The sequence below is a fragment of the Photinus pyralis genome, unplaced genomic scaffold, assembly GCF_008802855.1.
Source record: "Photinus pyralis isolate 1611_PpyrPB1 unplaced genomic scaffold, Ppyr1.3 Ppyr1.4_LG10, whole genome shotgun sequence".
Taxonomy (NCBI): Eukaryota; Metazoa; Arthropoda; class Insecta; order Coleoptera; family Lampyridae; genus Photinus; species Photinus pyralis.
The window spans coordinates 6,050,424-6,070,414 of NW_022170250.1; the positions used below are offsets into that span (position 1 = coordinate 6,050,424).

The 19,991-nt window shown below is 42.5% G+C and overlaps 1 protein-coding gene across 2 annotated transcripts; it reads right to left on the reverse strand.

Moving 5' to 3' along the window:
- Positions 1–489: 489 nt before the first annotated feature.
- On the reverse strand, positions 490–14,065 carry LOC116162515. Of its 2 annotated transcripts, XM_031476146.1 has the most exons (5): positions 13,870–14,065; positions 7,625–7,702; positions 7,479–7,585; positions 6,684–6,877; positions 490–6,637 (listed from the first exon to the last, which is right to left on the reverse strand). In XM_031476146.1, the coding sequence occupies exons 1-5, from the start codon at positions 13,925–13,927 to the stop codon at positions 1,693–1,695; spliced, it is 5,382 nt and encodes a 1,793-aa protein (XP_031332006.1). In that variant the 5' UTR covers positions 13,928–14,065; the 3' UTR covers positions 490–1,692. The 2 variants fall into 2 exon arrangements, with proteins under 2 accessions (XP_031332006.1, XP_031332007.1); XM_031476147.1 differs by lacking the exon at positions 7,479–7,585 and having other exon boundaries at positions 13,870–14,028.
- Between the last annotated feature and the right edge of the window lie 5,926 nt (positions 14,066–19,991).

A 19,991-nucleotide genomic window follows, 5' to 3' on the forward strand; every position in this document is an offset into this window, starting at 1 on the left:
TGAATGTCTCTAGGAGAATTTCTGCAGCAATTATTGCTAATTTCGTGTTGTCTTCAAGGTTTTATTTTGATGTAGGATATCTAAATTAATGTTATTGATGTAATTATAATACATTTTTTTTAAATTGGTTGTTTAAAGGTACTAACATGATTCATTATCTAAGAAATTTGCGAGTTGCGTTAAACTTTGTGAGTAACAGTTCCGCAATCTTATATTTCAATGTCACATAATTTATTATACAGAGTGTCCCATTTATGTTTAAGACAGTCCATTACTGTAGAAACTAACGGGGATATAAAAAAATGTAAAATATTCGTCCCACCTATGGAATACTTTTTATTGAAATTCTTATTCTACATTTAAAAATAATAAACTCTCGTCGGTAACGTTTTTTTCCTACATTTCACCATTTTTTGAACATTTCCAAAATTACTTTTGTTGGTTAGGGGTAAGTACGAATTGGCCTAGGAAAGATGTTTCACACACAAAAAAGCTTTCATTCTTTATTAACACACGTGCTAATTATTATTCGTCGGCCAAACCAGACAAGGCACCCAAAATTTAGTATCTTCTATCGAAAATTTCTGTCGGAATTTGACCGCGAACAAATACAAGTTTACAACAGTATCTGTAAAGGCGAACCGTTCACCGAACGGTCAACTGTACAAAAGTTGCTTGCAATAGTTTTTTGTTTGTATACCACTACAAAATATACAATATTATATTTATGGGACTATAATTTAAATCGTCCGTAGGTTCACAACCTTAGATATGGAATTTTTCTTTTTATTTACAACTTTGGAAATTCATGCGCTTTGGAGAACTGTGTGCTTTCTCTTGTTTCGGTTTCTTGATAGTACATAATTAACACACACACACACGCAAAACATTAAAGGCCACTTTTAATTTTAATACTGCAAAATGAGCTACATTTAACATCTAAAGCACACTCGGTGCAATTTTATTTCAATCGTAACATTAAAGACAGTTCCAAAATATCAATAAATTACTATAAAGAATATGAGATTTGAGATAGAACTAACTTTTGATATAGATATCGATACATAAACTACATACACATCTTTAACATCGTCTCTACTTTAAATTGGAACGTTACACTGGCCCAACAACTTTTGTACTAAATATTATGTACAACAACGTGATATAACTGAGCAAATAAATTATACCATCCATTGCGTTCAAATTCAACAAAAATTACCTAATACAATTTTTTCAAATATCTCGTAGGAACATGAAATGAGAATGTTTAAACAAAATCTACCTGTAACAGTTTCTCTTTTATAAAATTATAACAAACTTAACAATCAAGTCCATATGAATCAGTTAAATTTACAGACAAGTCGAAATTGGACTGCAGAAAGCAGCCGGCGATTGGTAACAGATGACTAGAAAATGATCAGTTTTCAGAAATTCCTCCTTTGACCATCGTATGCGATCACCAAGACAAGATTCGGCTTCTCTAATATTTGATGAAGATTGTTACACTCGCGTGCGAGATCAGTAAAGGGTGAGGGGGGGGGCTACTTTCTGCATTGATTTCGACTCGCACCTTTTGGTATAAACTTTGCATCGTATAACAAAATTAACTAATCGGAGAAGGACCCTCCGATGACTAAAAAAATATTAGCGCTAAAGTAACTTTGGTCCCGTTATTCATAATAAACATAACACTTATAGATTAAGCGCTAGCCTATCGAGACTAGGTAAACGTTCGAGTTTAACAAAGGGTTGCATTCTCGGATCACTTTTAACGTTCCTTTTAAAGACTAAGGTTAGCTGACCCTGTGAATTGCTTTGATGCACCGAATAGTCAGGCACTAAATTTTCGACGCGCGCTCGTTTAAGGCAAGTATCGTTCACTATAAGAGGGGAACTGTTCGACGAGTCGCCCTCGTACTCGTCGTCCGAGTATAAAAATCGAAACCGCCTCTTTCGGCGCCTCTCGCCGGTGCTGACGGGAGATTCCCGTCGGATCACGTTATTATTCGGCTCCACCTCCTTAACCCTCATCGTCGTCAAATGCTGAACTAGGCGTTTATAGCGTATGATCTGCTTCACCTTTTTCAACTCGCCCGCCGTCAGTCGCTGCTGCTCGAGAAATCGACGCATCAACTCCTGGTTTTCCCGAATTAAGGTGGCGGTGATCTGGTTTACGGTGTGCAGGTCGTTCATCAGCGCCTTCTTCAGGTATTCCTGGTTGTAGTTCGGCGTCGGCAGTACCCGGTTGCGTTTCGGCAGCTGCAGCTCGATACTGCTCGACAACGACTCCTCCGTCTTGTGAGGGGGACTGCCACTTTCGAAGGACGAAGTTCGCGAATAGGTCTTATTGATGAATTTGACGCTGAGCTCGGGCGATTTCGGCGAGACCTTGCGCCGTATACCCGCGACGTTCCCCAGTAAATTACTCGTAAGGTCGGGGCCGGCGAAGCTGCACCGCTCGGGCTCAGTCAGCGAGCCCGTGCGTTTTCGGTCGTTGTACTCCTGCAAGCTCAATCTGCGCGTGTTAGACTCGACGATTTTACCGCCGTCCTCCTCGTCCTCCCAATCGTCGTTAATTTGCTGAATCAATTTGTTGGCGCGCTCCCTCTGCGTGGCCTCCGTCTCCTGGCAAGTGGACGACGTTATGCTGTTCTCCTGCACGCTGATTAAAGGCGGTTGAGGCTCCTCCACGTCGATTTTCGCCTTGACCACCTCGGGCTCCTTCTGAATCTTTGCCAAATTCTCGGGCTCGATGCTCATCCTGTACAGGGAGTCGATGTTAACTGGGGCTTGTCGACTAAAAAATTTCGCTTTCCTAGGATCCGCGATCGGCTTCTTCGGTTTCGTCCTCTCCTTCGGTTTCGGAATGCTTCGCGGGTGAGATTCGTTCTTCTTTGGCTTCTCCGCCTTCTGCTGCTTCGTCGGCTTGTTGCCGTCGAGCCTCGGCGGCTTTTTGAGCTTGGCGATCTTTTCGGCGATCGAGCTTTTCGTCTTGGAAGGCACGCAGTGATCTTTCATTTTCGTTTGGTGTGGTTCGATTAGTTTCAAGGCAGCTTTCGTTTTGGGAGTTTTGGGGAAAGTTGGTTTGGTATCAAGGCACCTCTTCGGCTCGGCTTGATCTAGCCATGTTACAGTTTTTTTTTTCGGACTCTTCTTCTTTTCGACCTTTTTTTCTTCGGGAGCAGTCGGCGCGGGAGCCTGTTCCGTCGCCGCTTTCGGCAAGGACCCCGCTTCCGTAGAGCTCGACACGACCTCCTCGTTGAACACGCATACTTCGTTCTCGATGGGAATGTCGGGTCCTTCGCAGATCTCCTTGACGTACATCTCTACATTATCCACGGTGACGTTTGCGTAGTTGTCGAGAACTGGATGCTCAACGGGAGGGGGCTTCGTTTGAACTACAGTAGTCTGGTCCTCCAAGATCGGACAGCTGTCCGTATTATTCATTATTACGGCATCGGAAAAGGTCTTCACCAAAATGAGCTTCTTTCCATTCTGCACTGTAACATTAATTTCCAGAAGCTCATCCGCAATTTGCAAGACAACGTTGGAATCATTTATGTGGTACACAATATTCGCTTCGCTTTCATCGTAAGTGGCCTTCTCCAACACCGGCATCTCTTCTGAGTCTTCGATAGCCACAGGGAGATCTTCCACCACTTCCGATCGAGGCTCTTCGATATTGACCACGCTTTCTTCGCATTTTTGATCCACAAAATGAGGCGGATCCTCGAGGTGCTTTTTCTTCTTCGTTCTCTCTCTTCTGTCCTTCTTCCTATCTTTCTTTCGCTTCAGTTCGCTTTCTTCAACAGCAGCGGATGCTGTCGGTTCCTCAATCGTACCCGCTGCAGCAGGTGCTGTCGGTTCTTCAATCGTACATTCTGCAGAGGGCGGAGTTTCGGTTTTATCCATCTCCCACTTCCTCTCTACATCCAGAACCGTCTCCTCTACAACGTTCAAAGGGATTTCCGGTGGATCCTCCTTCGATATCCTTTCGTTTTGGGCCGTCGCCTCATTTTTGTCGGCCTCTTCTTCTGCATTCGGCGGAATTTCAGGTAAAGCGGTCGCCTCCTCATCGGTAGATTTTCTTTTCCAGCTCCTGTCATTTTTTTCAATTTTCCCCTCCGTCTCCTCCACAGTATTCGGCGGGATTTCGGTCAAATCCCCCAAACTCGCCTCCTCTGACAGAATCGCGACGTTGTCTCCCCTAGAGCTATCATTGTTTTCACTTTGAACCGTCTCCTCCACCGAGATTTCGGCCACAGCTCTCTCGAGTGGTATGTCGATTTTGTCTCGCTTACACCTCTTCTCAACACCTCTGATTGTCTCGGCTCGGATTTGTGTTTTATACCTCTTCAACCTCCTCTCGCGTTTTTCCACTGCTTCTCTCTTTGATCGTCTCCCACTTTCGATTTTATGCATCCTCCACCTCTTTCTATCAACATTCAGAACCGGCGTAGGCTCATCCACCGCAAGCGGTGGAGTTTTATCTCTTGTCGATCTGCTTTCAGCTATATCACTCTCCTCTCTGCTCGCAGGTTCACTCTCGACCTCGACGGGGAGAGCTGTGATGGACGGAATGTCGGTTTCGTCTCCCTTTTCGACAAGTGTTGGAGCGGGTGGAGTTTCCATTTCGTCTACCATCTCGCTTGCCTCCGGTTCTTCAACACTCTCACTTGCTCGCTCCTCGGCCAAAAGAGCTGTGGCGGGGAGAGTTTCGATTTCGTCGACTTTGTCGGTTGTAAGAGCCGCACTGAGAGAAATCTCATTCTCCAGCCCCTCTTCGGTTTGTTCGATTGCTGCCGGCTCCTCAGTCACGCTTGCCTCCTCGTGTGGAATTGCTTCATCCACCTGTCGCGCTTCTTCTTCCACGTCCTCGGTCGCGCACATAGAGACCGGGCTCGCTTCCGCAGCGGTCAGTTCCGGAATCACCTCCTCCTGCATTTTTTCGGCGACCTCGTTCAGGCAATTGACGGGCGTTTCCACGTCGTCCTTAGCAGAACCACCCACAATCTCCTCCAGGAACTTGTCCAAAGAGGACACATCCGCGGTGGCATTTTCGCCTTGGACCTCCTGCGTGAGGTTAACCGGTGAGGTGACGTCGTCCTCGACGGTCGAAATCGCCAAGTCCACCGGTTGCTCGGCGGGGCTTTCGGCGAGACGCGGAGAAACCTCGCCCTCTTGCTCAATATCGGGCATGCTCTTGTAGCTATCGCCGCTGCTGTGATTCGAATCGTCCTCCTGCACGCTCGCGCACATTTTGATCACGCTCTCGCCCTGCTTCGGAGCGTTCACCATTATCCCACCGCTCAGATCAGCTGCCTCCGAATCCTCGACGATGTGTATCTCGACGACCTTGTTCTCGAGGGATTTGTCGACCAAGTTGCAACTTTCGACGAGCGGTTTCGCGAGCAACGAGCACGGGTTCGTGTAGCTCTCCGCGCCCTTGTTCTCGACGATCACCTGGCGAGCCTCGTGCGGAACCGACGCCGTCGACGTGTAGTAGCCCCTGATGTTCTCCGGCAGCTTCTCGAACTGCTGCAGGTGGAGGAACTGCGGCAGGCTGTCGTTTGTTATTTCGGTCGTGTCGAGTACGTAGAGGGGTTGGTCCTGCGCGTCGCCGGATTTCGCCTGGAGCGCCGTCTTCAGCTGCTCCATGTCGGCGATCGTGTTGTTCGCGATCATCTCGGGCAGATTGCCCGAGATATTCTCTTCGACCCAGGATTCGAGGTATTGTTTCAGGCTGGGCTTTCGCGAGCCGGGCTCCGCGCCTAGATCCTCGGGCGAGAGCTGGGGGTTTTGCGCGAAGGAGTCCTTGAAGGGCGGGTGCGTGTAGTATTCGTGCGGCAGCTGGCGCCGGTGCTGGTAGTGCTGAGCGTACTCCAGTTGGGAGTAATTCGGCGACAGTTTGGAGGAGGGGTAGGGGCCGTAGTTCATGTGCATGCTTTCGTTATACAAATGCTGCGGTGATATGTTAGGTAGGGGCTGCTCTGGAAGATATTTCGGGACGTTATGCTGGTAGGGGCGGCTGTACGGGTCGACCGGTGGAATGTTCGGTTTCACATTGTAATTGTAAGACTGTGGGTAGTTGTAGGAAGGGGGCAAATTTCGTTGTGAGTGCGCTGGATTGGGTGGCATGGAAGAAGGGTGGTACATTCGTTGCGATTGAGGGTAGGGTCTGTTGTGATCCAAGTTGTGATACATCGGAATTTGCGATTCTCTCAAATGAGTGTCGTTTATAATCGATTGAGCCATTCGTGGATTGATTTTGTTTAAATGCGCAAGGAAATTATTCGGTTCCGATGGATAAGGCTGGGAATATTGATTTTGCATGTTGTACTTTGATAGGAACTGCTGGTAAGGTTCCTTTTGCATATATTGAGGCATTTGAGATGGTTTTTGTAAAAATGGATGAATTTGGGAATCTTTTGGAATGTATTGGTGTGAAAGTGGAGGTTCAGGATATGCCGACTGCTTCATTGGAACATGGTGAGCTTGAGAGGGACCACTGCACAATTCCACATACTCCTTCTCCTTGTGTTTTTGAATAACGGGCGTTATATGCTCTATGGTTTGCGTCTGTTGACTCTCAACTATTTCCGAATACTTCACAGGTCCCGTGGGTTTATACGACAAGCTGAAAAGAATAATGTAACAGAGATGTAACCGTTACATAACACTACCTGTAATCTCCGTAATGGTGCTGATAGTTGCATTGGTCATCCGGAGGCCGTGGGTAATAAGTGTGTGGTGCAACACGAGCGATATGACTCGGATTTTCATTGGCAGGTGGCGAACTCTCCTCCGGCGATTTTTTTTCAACATAATCCTTTTTGCGCCACTGTCTCAGGGAACTCGTAACACTCCCACCATTGCCCTATTAAAAAAACACATCTACAACTACCCATTAAAACCAGTAGTAATAATTGATCACAGAACCGATAATGAGTTGCAGTCCTCTGTACTTAATAAGGCGACACTGCATAATGAAGCAATAAAAGATAATCAATGGAATTATAAGAGCGTTGCTCTTGAAAAGTAACAGGTGATTTGATTACCGCAAGTCTCACATATTTAGTTGTGGAAAACTATCGATTAACTAATATTATGCTATAAAAGAGTAGACGTCGAATAAAAGAGACAGCTTTACCTAGAAAAGTTCATCATTCATTCAGTCGAACGTACATCAATACAATTATAAATAAATTATTAACACGGGGACAAATATTTGTACTGTGCATTTATTGTGCTAACTTAATCGTCAATTACAAACACAAAATAAATGTTACGAGCAATACCAAGATATGTGGTCCACAGTAAGATTGACATACGGAAGAGGATAAGCATCACTTTCGCCAACTAGCAAAAAAAGCATTGTTACCTTGACTAGGGGCAGTAACACAATCAAAACGGCAAACGATCAACGAAAGATGGGATGCTATTAGTGAATGGCAATAAAACTTATCAATTACACTAACCAACAACGCCATTTTTGTTGCCAAACGTGTCTTTTTCCACCAAGATACCCGGCTATCTGCCAGTCCACAACGAAACGTGCTCAAACGAGTAGAAAAAAAAACCCAGACTAGATAAGTGCAAGTAATTTTTGTGCATAAATACTTACCGACACTTCTGGTGGGGCGAACGGTGGAGGATGGTGGGAGGGTGCAGCTCCCTGGCCGTACTGGGGCTGCATCAGGTACTAAAGACAAAAACACAGTTAAGTAAATGGTGCATGTGAAGGAACTACATGTAAATATTTAATCACTGTTGAACCTAACAATTAACGTCTAAGCTCTACCTAAATATGGTCGACATTCGTCGCCCGACAAGAATTCATAATTTAAAGTATCGAAGTTCGCTTCCCATTAGCTCATTGCGTATGGTGAATAATTAATTATTGTTCTTCGGGTGTATAGAGAGAAAAAAAAGGTAATAATTTTAATGCCGCATAGAAAAACGAGTACATTATCTAAATGGGTTAAGCGATCAAACGAGTATTAATAATTCATTCAAAAATGATATTATCGCTATTGGAATAATTAGATAACCGAAATTCTCCACTCGACACGAGCACAAATTGAGTTACATTTCGGTTATGTTCTCTACTTAAAAAAAAAACAACGATTGCATCACTGTTTGCCACTTTTTTAGGCTCTTCCCGAAAACGGACGTCTCGTTAGTTGTAGACATTATTTTAAGTTTATCTTTTTGAATGTCTTTAGGGCCACGCAGTTTCAGATACTGGGTGTTAGGATATACAGGATGTTTTTCAGCTTCAAAAACTGCTGCGTCCTAATGCGCCTAATGGCTTGGGACAGTCCGACGGGCGATAATACAATTCTAGTGGGTTTTACGTACCCAAAACAGTCCAGTTAGGCAATATTAAACGGCCTTTATACGCATTAGATTGGGACAAGGGAGCGAATCCGATTCGTTCATGATTAAAAATGGCTCCCGTCGGTAATTAGCGCCATTTTGGGCGTGCTACAAAATTTAAAGAGAAGTAGGGATGAGTCTAGGAGAGACAGAATCATTTGGTTTTTGACCACGAGAATGTCATGTGAGTGTCGGTCCGATTTAACTTAATCCAAGAAGACGTTAACTAAGCTGCTCAGTGTCACAAGACAGTGCAATAAAAAGTTACACGTATAAAACAAAAAGCCGCGTGTAACATGTCGACCTCTCGAAACATTACGGGCTAACGTCTCCATAACGATCGGTTCTCTTTAAATTGCGTAAAAATAGGTTGAGATGAACCTTAATTTAACTAACAGGGCCCGAATTAACGGAAAAGAGTAGTTTGTGATCTCGCGCACGCAAAATAGGAGCGAAATTTACGTACGCGGATTTATGTCAGCATTTATTACGGAAATAGACACCTAAAGTTAATTGGTTACTCGTTACCAGTGGCGTTCCAGGTATCGGAACAGAAAGGGATTTCAAAAATTTTGATTTTTATAATTTATGACCAGCGGCGATAAAAAATTTTTGTCGAAAGTGGTGCCCAAAATTTGAGAGAGCAACAGGATAGGGGAAAAGAAGAACTGATAGAAAGTATAGCAAAACTAGAGAAGGGAAAGACAGACAAAATAACGTTGAAAGGAGTAAAGATGGAAAAAAGAAAAGAGAGAAAAACTACGGAGGAATGGTTAAACAAGTTGTAAATCAGCATATGCATGATTAAAGCGCATTTTTGATAATGCAGGTCAGTATTTTAATAGCGAAGTTTAAAATTATCGATCTCACGAGTAATGTTGGCTGCGTTAAATAATTAATTTTATTTAATTTCAATTGAGGATACGTCTTCATTTTGTAAAACAAATCACAAACTAAATAATAAGTTTTTATACTGGTAGCGCCATCTAACGGTAAAATTATAGCACCTCCGAAACCCATATCGAAATTATTTTCTTCAATTATCGATCTCACAAGTAATCTAACTCAAAATAGACTAGTGCCTGCACATCTACACTATAGCAGAAAGCTTTTAGTGAAAATTTGAATTCTCTAGCTATTGTAGTTGTGGAGATCTCACGCGGACAGCCGGCCTGCCAGCCATAACGAATATAATAGCGTATTTTTTTCAAAAATGCGCTAAAAACCTACAAGTAGAGGCGAATGTAAAAGAGGTGGAAGACGAAAAGACGGAGTTTGGAGGGAGAAATTAATAGTATTTATATAGAGGACATGCGGCGATGGTAGCAAGTAAAAACGATCGATTTTGGGAGCTTAAGCGGATATTATGCATTGCGAAAATTGAATCATGGATAAAACTTAGAGAAAGGATTCTTAATGAATACATACGAAAGAAGATGTAAACAAGTATAAATTGTGCACAACTCTCGTGAAGATAAAGCGCATTGTTTAAACCGAAATAGCTTTTGTTTTGACATCACCAATGGAGGGCTATGGTTGGTAGAAATTAATTCTTTCCGTTGAGACCTTTCATTAGAGTACCATGAAGGATAAAACTAGTTCCACTCCCCCTCCTCCCCGTACTTTGATAACAGGACAGAAAGAAGAGCAGTAGTTAGTAGAAAACGGTTTCTTTCGTTGAGACCTTTAATTAGAATACAATGAGATAAAATTAATATTTAACCCCCCCCCCCCAGACCCTTTCGCTCACTGATCTCGAAAAAGAGTCGCACGGGAAAGTTAGTAGTTTGTACAAACCAACTTATTTCCATGAGACCTTTCATTAGAATACCATGAAGGGTAGAACATGTGCCCCCCCCCCCCCCCAATAAAGTTTAACTTGGTACCACTAAAGGCATGCGTGTGCAAAATCTGAGACCAATTGGTTGTCGTATGTAAAAGTTTACTTTCAAAAACAGCATCTCAGGAAATAATTCTTGGGCACGGGGGGGGGGGGGGGCTTTTAGACAGCGAAATTTGATGGCCGTCTGGCACACGTTCAAGGTATAAGCTACCTACTGTAAAAAATTCCTGGACTCTAGGACCATTCCCCTAGAAGTAGTTCGACGGACGGACGGACACAAATAATAGCACTTTTTTCTTTATTCTTAAAAAATGCACTAAAAATAAAACAGAAAATATGGTAGATAAAAGGGATGAGAAGAGGATAATATTGGGGCGATTTAAATGCCAGAACAGGGAATAGGAAAATGGATAGAGAAACACAAGAAAATCCAGAGATAAAGAATGCAACAAAGAGGGAGAAGTGCTACTGGAATTATCAGAAAAGAGAAGAATACTAAACGGAAATATAGAAGGAGAAAAGGACGGCAATACACATACATGGAAGGAAAAGGGAGGTCGCTAATATTGATTACACCATAGTAGAAATAGAAGCATTTCATGTAACGTGGAAACAAATAAATGATGAAGAAAGGAGATAATTGGAAGAACTGGTGGACAGAAAGTGTAGAAGAAACGGATCTATAATAATCATGTAGAAAGAAAGAAAATGAGAGATGAGATAGAGGACAAGGAAAAGAGAACAAAAAAAGTACAAACGAAAATGTAAAGAAAAAATATGGAGAAAAAGAAAGAATATAAAGAACAAATCAAGGAAATAAACAGAAAAGGACTTTTGGAAGATGATAAACAAAAGAAAAGAACAAAACAAGTGGTAGAGAAATACAAATAGAGGACTGAAAACCACACGACATCTATTGACAGGTCCATTAACGAGAATCTTGTCTTATGAAGGGACCCCTGCACCAAATGGACGTTAAAGTAAACTCTGCAGTTGTGCGTACACAGACATCGGTGCCCAAGACCGCGGCACATGGGCTATTCCCGGATACCGTCCCTAAGTGCAGTTTTCTGCAATTGAGGTTTATGTAACTCTCAGGAGCTACAGAAAAAGTTCAAGGAATTCCTGAAAAATCTTGCAAAACTCTTCTAAAGTATTAGGAAGCCTCTCCAGGTCATTTTCCAAAATTGTGTAGTGAATTATATGGTCCTCCTTTCCCGATCTTTCTCAAAGTTTATAATTTGGAGTATGATAGGGGAGGGGGGGGGTCTTAGTTATCAAGGTCTGGTTTAAAAACTATCACTTTTGCGTGGAATTTTGATAGGATAATAAGACTAAACCATACCTCTACTCTGCCAAGGTTTGTGCCGAACTTGCTCTCGGCTCGGCAATGGTTTTAAGACTGGCAACTTTGTGTGAAAGTTTGGTAACACGCTCTCTTGAATGCCCAAAGAACTGGATTGTGTAAACCCACTGCCGAGCGAGCCGAAAGCAAGTTCGGCACAAACCTAGGCAGAGTAAAGGTATGTTAGGGTAAGTCATACCTCTATTCTGCCTAAGTTTGTGCCGAACTCACCTTCGGCTCGCTCGGCACTGGTTCTAAAACTATCAATTTTGCGTGGAAGATTGATATATGACACGCCTGAACTAAAAGTGATAGTGTAGAACCAGTGCCGAGCGAGCCGAAGGTGAGTTCGGCACAAACCTAGGCAGAATAAAGGTATGTTAGGGTAAGTCATACTTCTATTCTGCCTAGGTTTGTGCCGAACTCACCTTCGGCTCGCTCGGCACTGGTTCTAAAACTATCAATTTTGCGCGGAAGATTGATATATGACACGCCTGAACTAAAAGTGATAGTGTAGAACCAGTGCCGAGCGAGCCGAAGGTGAGTTCGGCACAAACCTAGGCAGAGTAAAGGTATGTTAGGGTAAGTCATACCTCTATTCTGCCTAAGTTTGTGCCGAACTCACCTTCGGCTCGCTCGGCACTGGTTCTAAAACTATCAATTTTGCGCGGAAGATTGATATATGACACGCCTGAACTAAAAGTGATAGTGTAGAACCAGTGCCGAGCGAGCCGAAGGTGAGTTCGGCACAAACCTAGGCAGAATAAAGGTATGTTAGGGTAAGTCATACTTCTATTCTGCCTAGGTTTGTGCCGAACTCACCTTCGGCTCGCTCGGCACTGGTTCTAAAACTATCAATTTTGCGTGGAAGATTGATATATGACACGCCTGAACTAAAAGTGATAGTGTAGAACCAGTGCCGAGCGAGCCGAAGGTGAGTTCGGCACAAACCTAGGCAGAGTAAAGGTATGTTAGGGTAAGTCATACCTCTATTCTGCCTAAGTTTGTGCCGAACTCACCTTCGGCTCGCTCGGCACTGGTTCTAAAACTATCAATTTTGCGCGGAAGATTGATATATGACACGCCTGAACTAAAAGTGATAGTGTAGAACCAGTGCCGAGCGAGCCGAAGGTGAGTTCGGCACAAACCTAGGCAGAGTAAAGGTATGTTAGGGTAAGTCATACCTCTATTCTGCCTATGTTTGTGCCGAACTCCCCTTCGGCTCGCTCGGCACTGGTTCTAAAACTATCAATTTTGCGCGGAAGATTGATATATGACACGCCTGAACTAAAAGTGATAGTGTAGAACCAGTGCCGAGCGAGCCGAAGGTGAGTTCGGCACAAACCTAGGCAGAGTAAAGGTATGTTAGGGTAAGTCATACCTCTATTCTGCCTAAGTTTGTGCCGAACTCACCTTCGGCTCGCTCGGCACTGGTTCTAAAACTATCAATTTTGCGCGGAAGATTGATATATGACACGCCTGAACTAAAAGTGATAGTGTAGAACCAGTGCCGAGCGAGCCGAAGGTGAGTTCGGCACAAACCTAGGCAGAGTAAAGGTATGTTAGGGTAAGTCATACTTCTATTCTGCCTAGGTTTGTGCCGAACTCACCTTCGGCTCGCTCGGCACTGGTTCTAAAACTATCAATTTTGCGTGGAAGATTGATATATGACACGCCTGAACTAAAAGTGATAGTGTAGAACCAGTGCCGAGCGAGCCGAAGGTGAGTTCGGCACAAACCTAGGCAGAGTAAAGGTATGTTAGGGTAAGTCATACCTCTATTCTGCCTATGTTTGTGCCGAACTCACCTTCGGCTCGCTCGGCACTGGTTCTAAAACTATCAATTTTGCGTGGAAGATTGATATATGACACGCCTAAACTAAAAGTGATAGTTTAGAACCAGTGCCGAGCGAGTAAGGGTAAGTCATGCCTCTACTCTGCCTGCGCTTGTGCCAAGCTGGTTTTAAAACCTCCAATTTTGCGTGGAAGTTTGATAACACGTCTATTTTAATGGCGAACGAGGTGAAGACTTGTAAAAGTGATGTTTTAAAACCTTGGCAGAGTAGAGACTTACCCTATCATACCTTTACTTGCCCCGTTTTGCAGTTATCAAGGCTTTATCAAAGCACTAATCATTGGTTTCAACATTAGAGCTCTCAAAAATAGTAAGCCAGAGGGCGCTGTTTGGGCTACGCACCAAGAGGCACTAACGAAGCACTAACAATTCGCACTGATCCCAGCTTTTAATAGCCGTGCTAACTTCACGCACCTCCACAAAAGTAAGTTAATTTACACGAACTTACCAACTCTCTTAAGTGGCGGGAAAACATCCCCGAAAGGGTAACGATGGCGGTCAGACATCGACGAACGTCCTCCAATTTTCAACAATCAGCGACAAATTGCGCGATGAATGGCGATTATTAAGCGTCTCCATTTCGTCGAAATTCACACGATGAAACCACTGCACGTATTTGAATTTAAAAAAATGGACGTGGCGTTTCAACACCATCGAACTGTTATGAACTTTGTAAGAGCGAAAAGGTTATCGGCAGACTGATACGAATTCACTAGCAACTCGAGTTTGACGAAATACCAGTCGTCTCATTTCAGTGCCGATAATACCGGAGGATTGTGCAGGTCAAAGTCAATAATAATACAGAAGTGGTGTCTCGCAAGGATACCGCAAAGGTCCTCTGCTATTTCAGCTAAGCGAAACGCTCGTTATTAACGGACTCTTTCCAGTTTCGTTTCGCAAATGACCTTAGTGCCTGTTTGTTTGTCTAAGTCGATGCGAGCACGTGCGGCATCTCCCGTCTATTTGATGCAAATTCGCCAAAAGTTTCTCATAACTTTGAGAGGAAAATGAAACGGCCATGATCACCCCGTACTCTAATAACAACGTCAATCGATAATTAATAATAAACAAAATGGCTCAGCACTTGATTAACAATCATAATTAATAATAATCACAATATTTATATAAATAAAGCATATAGCGTCTTAATTAGTTTAATTGATAGGCATATCGTTGCCCTTTGATTAAGTGGCTGATTTACATATTATTTATAAAAAAATTGTATGGTGACACAAACACGTCGAGGGCAACGTAACAGTTTCAGTGGAAGATCCAACCCCAGGAGTTGGCAACTGTGAACCACTTCTCCGTGTTGGTAGCGCACATTATACATTACCGAAAAAGCTACTCAGCGTGCTCGCCGAAACAATTGAATGTTAAAATTGTGACCTTTCGCCTGGGACTTTTTTCCGTCAATTTACATAATGGCCATAGATATTATATTTGTAAATTAAGTCGACGAACAATTTTACACAATCACTGCGAATCTCGGCAACGTAAGTGAAGATTTCCAGCGACCTCGAGGATGAGAACAAATTTTGCAAGACGTCTCGAGGAATATTCCAAATCTCGAAACCGTCTAACCTTTCAGTTCTTTTCCCAAGACCGCCAAATGAAGGAAGAGGGTCAATGCCAATAGCGCTCAAGTCAGTTGATACCTAATTATACGCATTATTTTAGGGGTAGCACTTATGAGACAAAAAGAGTGAGGTGCGGAACAACACACGGGGAGCTTGGTTGCAAGAGTAGGAACGCAATGGATTAATAATCAAGTTGTTCGTAAGCAAGGAAAGGGTTACTAACTGATAACTAAAGTTGTAAGGGTTTACAAAAAAATGGCTACCTTATTATACCTACACCAACACTAATGTCGCTACTCCCTGCTCGATCAATCTCGAAGAACTGATCGGTCCACCTCTTGAAAAGAAAAACCGATACAAATTCCAAGGTCCCGTATAGTGAATGGCACCTTTGATTTGCAGTTCAAACTGACGGCCACTCAAAATTAGATAATCGGACTGCTTCAGACGTGCGTAAAATCACGTATGAGACTTACAAAAGCTACCTTTCGAAACGTCTTCGCAGCGCTGGGAAACTGTGACTCATCTAGGACCATAAAGGGCATTATTAAAATTATTATCTGAAAGAGAGGAGAAAATAGCTTGTGGAAGACCTTTTGAGCTTTTAAAGAAGTTTAAAAGCTCGCACAGACACCTGTGTAGGATTTTACAGGCTCTAAGGAAGATTCAGAGGATCTGAACGCCAACTAAAGGCTCTCACAAGCTTCTAGACGGGTCCGTTAACTTGGCCCCCCCACTGAGAGATTTCATAGTCGTATTATTTTGAAATGAATGCGCTCGTTATGCGCTCATATGCGCCACCGATAATAACTCTTGCGCCATTATCGTTTTTTAGAAATCCGAAAAAACATTGGGGGGGGGGGCAAGTGAACGTAGCCCCCCCCGTACGTATTTTGTCCCTTGTACTAGGTCACCTGATACATTTGGTTATGCGCTCAATTGCGCCACTTGAATTAAAGCTAGCGCCATTACGGTTAAGCCATAAAAATTTTTAAAAAGTGGGGGGGGCTAACTTAACGTTTTCAAAAGTTACGTTTTTTAACATGTTTTTTCTACTACATCGTACCTTTCATCATGCGCTAAAATGCGCCGTAAACAAAAATCTTGGCGCCATTATAGTGTTTCAGAAACACTATACAGGGTGTTTTTTGGGAGCTTTAGTTAAACGATTCTGAGAAAGTAAAATAGGTAGGTTTTTAAAAATTTGTATTTAGGAGTTACTCCGAAGGCCGAATCGATGTAAAATATTTTCAAAATGGACGCACTTCCGGAAATAACTTTTGAAAACGCTAAGTTAGACCCTCCACTTTTTAAAAATTTTTTATGGCTTAACCGTAATGGCGCTAGTTTAATTCAAGTGGCGCAATTGAGCTCATAACCAGATGTATCAAGTGGCACAAATACCGGTAGCAAAATGCGTTATGGGGGATTCCGTTCACTTGGCCCCCCCCAAATATATTTAAGGATAACCAAAAAACAATAATGGCGCAAAGATATCTTTTTACGGCGCATTTCAGCGCATACCTGAGAGTACAATTTCGTATGAAAAGATGTTAAAAAAAAGTAACTTTTAAAAACGTTAAGTTGGCCCCCCCACTTTTTGAAAATTTGTCACGGCTTAACCGTAATGGCGCTAGCTTTAATTCAAGTGGCGCAATTGAGCGCATAACCAAATGTATCAGGTGACCTAGTTACAAGGGACAAAATACGTACTGGGGGGGGGGGGCTACGTTCACTTGCCCCCCCCCCAATGTTTTTTCGGATTTCTAAAAAACGATAATGGCGCAAGAGTTATTATCGGTGGCGCATATGAGCGCATAACGAGCGCATTCATTTCAAAATAATACGACTATGAAATCTCTCAGTGGGGGGGGGGGGCCAAGTTAACGGACCCCTTCTAGACGACTCTTGGAGTTTCTTTCACAATTGAATTGGAAACTGATTATATTTATAATTATAATTGACTTTATTCCCATACAAAATGGTATACATGAGCATTCACTACATGAGTAAAACAAAAAAAAATTCTTTTTAAGATATCTACAGGAAAAAACAAGAGGAGAAAAGAGAAGAAAGAAAGTGAATTTTCTAACATCAAAAAGAAATTTAATAGGGAAAGGGATTCTCTATGCACTAAGCATACAGCACTGAGTTAAAGTGTAGCTTTAGTTGATGGAGGAAACTCTGCAAGGTTCTGGGACACTCACGACGAACCTCCCAGACTCATAAGCATAACACGACTCTGTGAGGCTCTTGGAAATTATTTAGGATCGGAAAGGTCGTAAATGTTGCCGTCACTCGTACCAATTGTAGACCGATCCTCACACCCTCGTTGAGACTTTGAATGAAATCCGTTTTGCTAAACTACTCAACGAGGGTGCGAAGAACAGTCTACATTTGGTACGAGTGACGGAGTCCCCCTCACATTCTTGTCAATTCCCTGTCGCGATTAAACACAAACTAAAAGCTCTCAAAGAATTGGAGACTCATGAAGACTCTATTAAAGATCCTCAAGATTCTTTTAAGAAATATCGTATCTAGTGTTGGAAGATTTTGAAAATTTACATAAGGACAATTGAATTGGAGACTCTTCTGTGATAGTGCTTACACTTTGGGAGATTATTGGCTATTCTTCAAGGCCTTCAAAGACCAACTCAAAAGTCGGTCGTTCTTAAATGTTTTTGAACGCCCTTCAGAATTTCTAAAACATCCTAAAAGCACTCAAACGCGCTTAAGGGTTCAGTGCTTAAACAGAGGCTTCTGGACGACTGCTTCGAGGCTTTTGGAAGTGCTTGGAAACGCCCTTACCTTTAAACGCCCCATGAGAGCTGTTAAAGGTTATTATGGACCCATAAAAGCTCCTCATGGTACATCTCAAAGCACTCTTAATACGAACTAATAACTTTTAAGGCATATCAGACTTTCGGAGTCTCTTGAATTGGAGAAATATGGAACCTCTTAGAGACTTCGAAGGAATACTCGTCAAGGCCTTCAAACATCAACAAAAGCTTTATAAACTTTTAATATCTTAAAAGCTCCTAAGGGCCTCTGCAAAACCCGCGTCCTGAACACTCCCAAGGGTTTTTAAAGGTTCATATTCCAAATCTATTTATATGACTAACAGCTAGTTAATGATTCTTGAAGGTCAAATATTTACAAAATCTTTTAAAGACTCGGCTACTAAAGAAATGCGAGAATCCTAAAAGCTCCTGGAAGATTGTCCTTGCAAAATATCGGTCTGACACTTCAAAAGCTCAAAAAAGCATTCATTGAACTTCAAAGCTCGTTTCTAGAGATCTCTAAGCGAACTAAAGGTTTCTAAAGGCTCCGAAAGACTGTCAAAGTGTGCTGTAGTCTACAAGACCTGTGAACTGTACCTGTAGAACATTTTTGAAGTCTCTTGATTCAGACTTTTGAGGTCTCTTGGGTGCTTGAAGTGAAAACTCATTGCGACTCTTGAAGATTCTCAAAGATCTTTCCGATACTAGTCCCTCCTCGGTGAGTCCCCCCCCCCACCCTCCGATTTCGGCTCAGAACTTGGACTTACTGGCGGGTATTCCATGCACCCCGCTGCTGCGTTCCTCCTCGAAACGTTCAGCTGTAAAGACCCCTTCCAAACAGTATGGTATAAGTGGTAAGGGCTCCAAACCTGTTAGGAAAAAATGTGGAATCGGTGGGTTTGGGGAGTATGGAATACCCCATAGGAAACTGCCGAATAAATGTCATAGGATCTTCGTATACAACCCCCCCCCCCTCCAGCCAACCGGTGCTGCGTTCTCCTTCGAAACGTTCAACTATAGAGACTCGCTCCAAACGTTACGGTGTTAAGTGCTGAGGGCTCCAACCCTCTTAGGGAAAACGTGAAACCGGATGGAATACCCGCTCCCCTTCGCCCCCAGGAAACGACCGAATAAGTGTCATAAGATATTCGTATACCCGACCTTGGTCAAAGCTATGATCTGACCAAGGTCGAAACGAGGGGGGGGGGCTAATTAAAGTGAAAATTAAAAGTGAACTAACTATAATTAGGTGCTAATTAAGTGCCCTATTCCCGAATTAAATGCTCCTTTTTTTTTAAATTATTACAATGTTCTGCCAGGTGCATATGAACTCATCAGAGCAATTATTACATGATCTGCCAGGTTCATATGAACTCGGCAGAGCACTACCTTAAAAATCCAAGAAAATGAAAAGTGAACTAACTATAATTAGGTGCTAATTAAGTGCCCTATTCCCGAATGAAATGCTCCTTTTTTTAAAAGTTATTACATGTTCTGCCAGGTGCATATGAACTCATCAGAGCACTACCTCAAAAAACCAAGAAAATGAAAAGTGAACTAACTATAATTAGGTGCTAATTAAGTGCCCTATTCCCGAATTAAATGCTCCTTTTTTTAAAAATTATTACATGTTCTGCTAGGTTCATATGAACTCAGCAGAGCACTACCTTAAAAACCCACGAAAATTAAAAGTGAACTAACTATAATTAGGTGCTAATTAAGTGCCCTATTCCCGAATTAAATGCTCCTTTTTTTTAAATTATTACATGTTTTGCCAGGTGCATATGAACTCATCAGAGCACTACCTCAAAAACCAAGATAAAGAAAAGTGAACTAGCTATAATTAGGTGCTATATAAGTGCCCTATCCCCGAATTAAATGCTCCTTTTTTTAATTATTACATGTTCTGCCAGGTGCATATGAACTCATCAGAGCGCAACCTCAAAAAACCAAGAAAATGAAAAGTGAACTAACTATAATTAGGTGCTAATTAAGGTGCTAATTAAGTGCCCTATTCCCGAATTAAATGCTCTTTTTTTTAAAAATTATTACATGTTCTGCCAGGTGCATATGAACTCATCAGAGCACTACCTCAAAAAACCAAGAAAATGAAAAGTGAACTAACTATAATTAGGTGCTAATTAAGTGCCCTATTCCCGAATTAAATGCTTTTTTTTTAAATTATTACATGTTCTGCCAGGTTCATATGA

Excerpts from the sequence above, each read along its gene's own strand:
- LOC116162515 (XM_031476146.1), bottom strand. The coding sequence starts at position 13,927 with ATGTCTGACCGCCATCGTTACCCTTTCGGGGATGTTTTCCCGCCACTT. Across the intron at positions 7,703-13,869 it reads CCCGCCACTTAAGAGAGTTG|TACCTGATGCAGCCCCAGTA; the intron begins GTAAGTTCGTGT and ends TTTTGTCTTTAG. Across the intron at positions 6,638-6,683 it reads CACCATTACGGAGATTACAG|CTTGTCGTATAAACCCACGG; the intron begins GTAGTGTTATGT and ends TATTCTTTTCAG.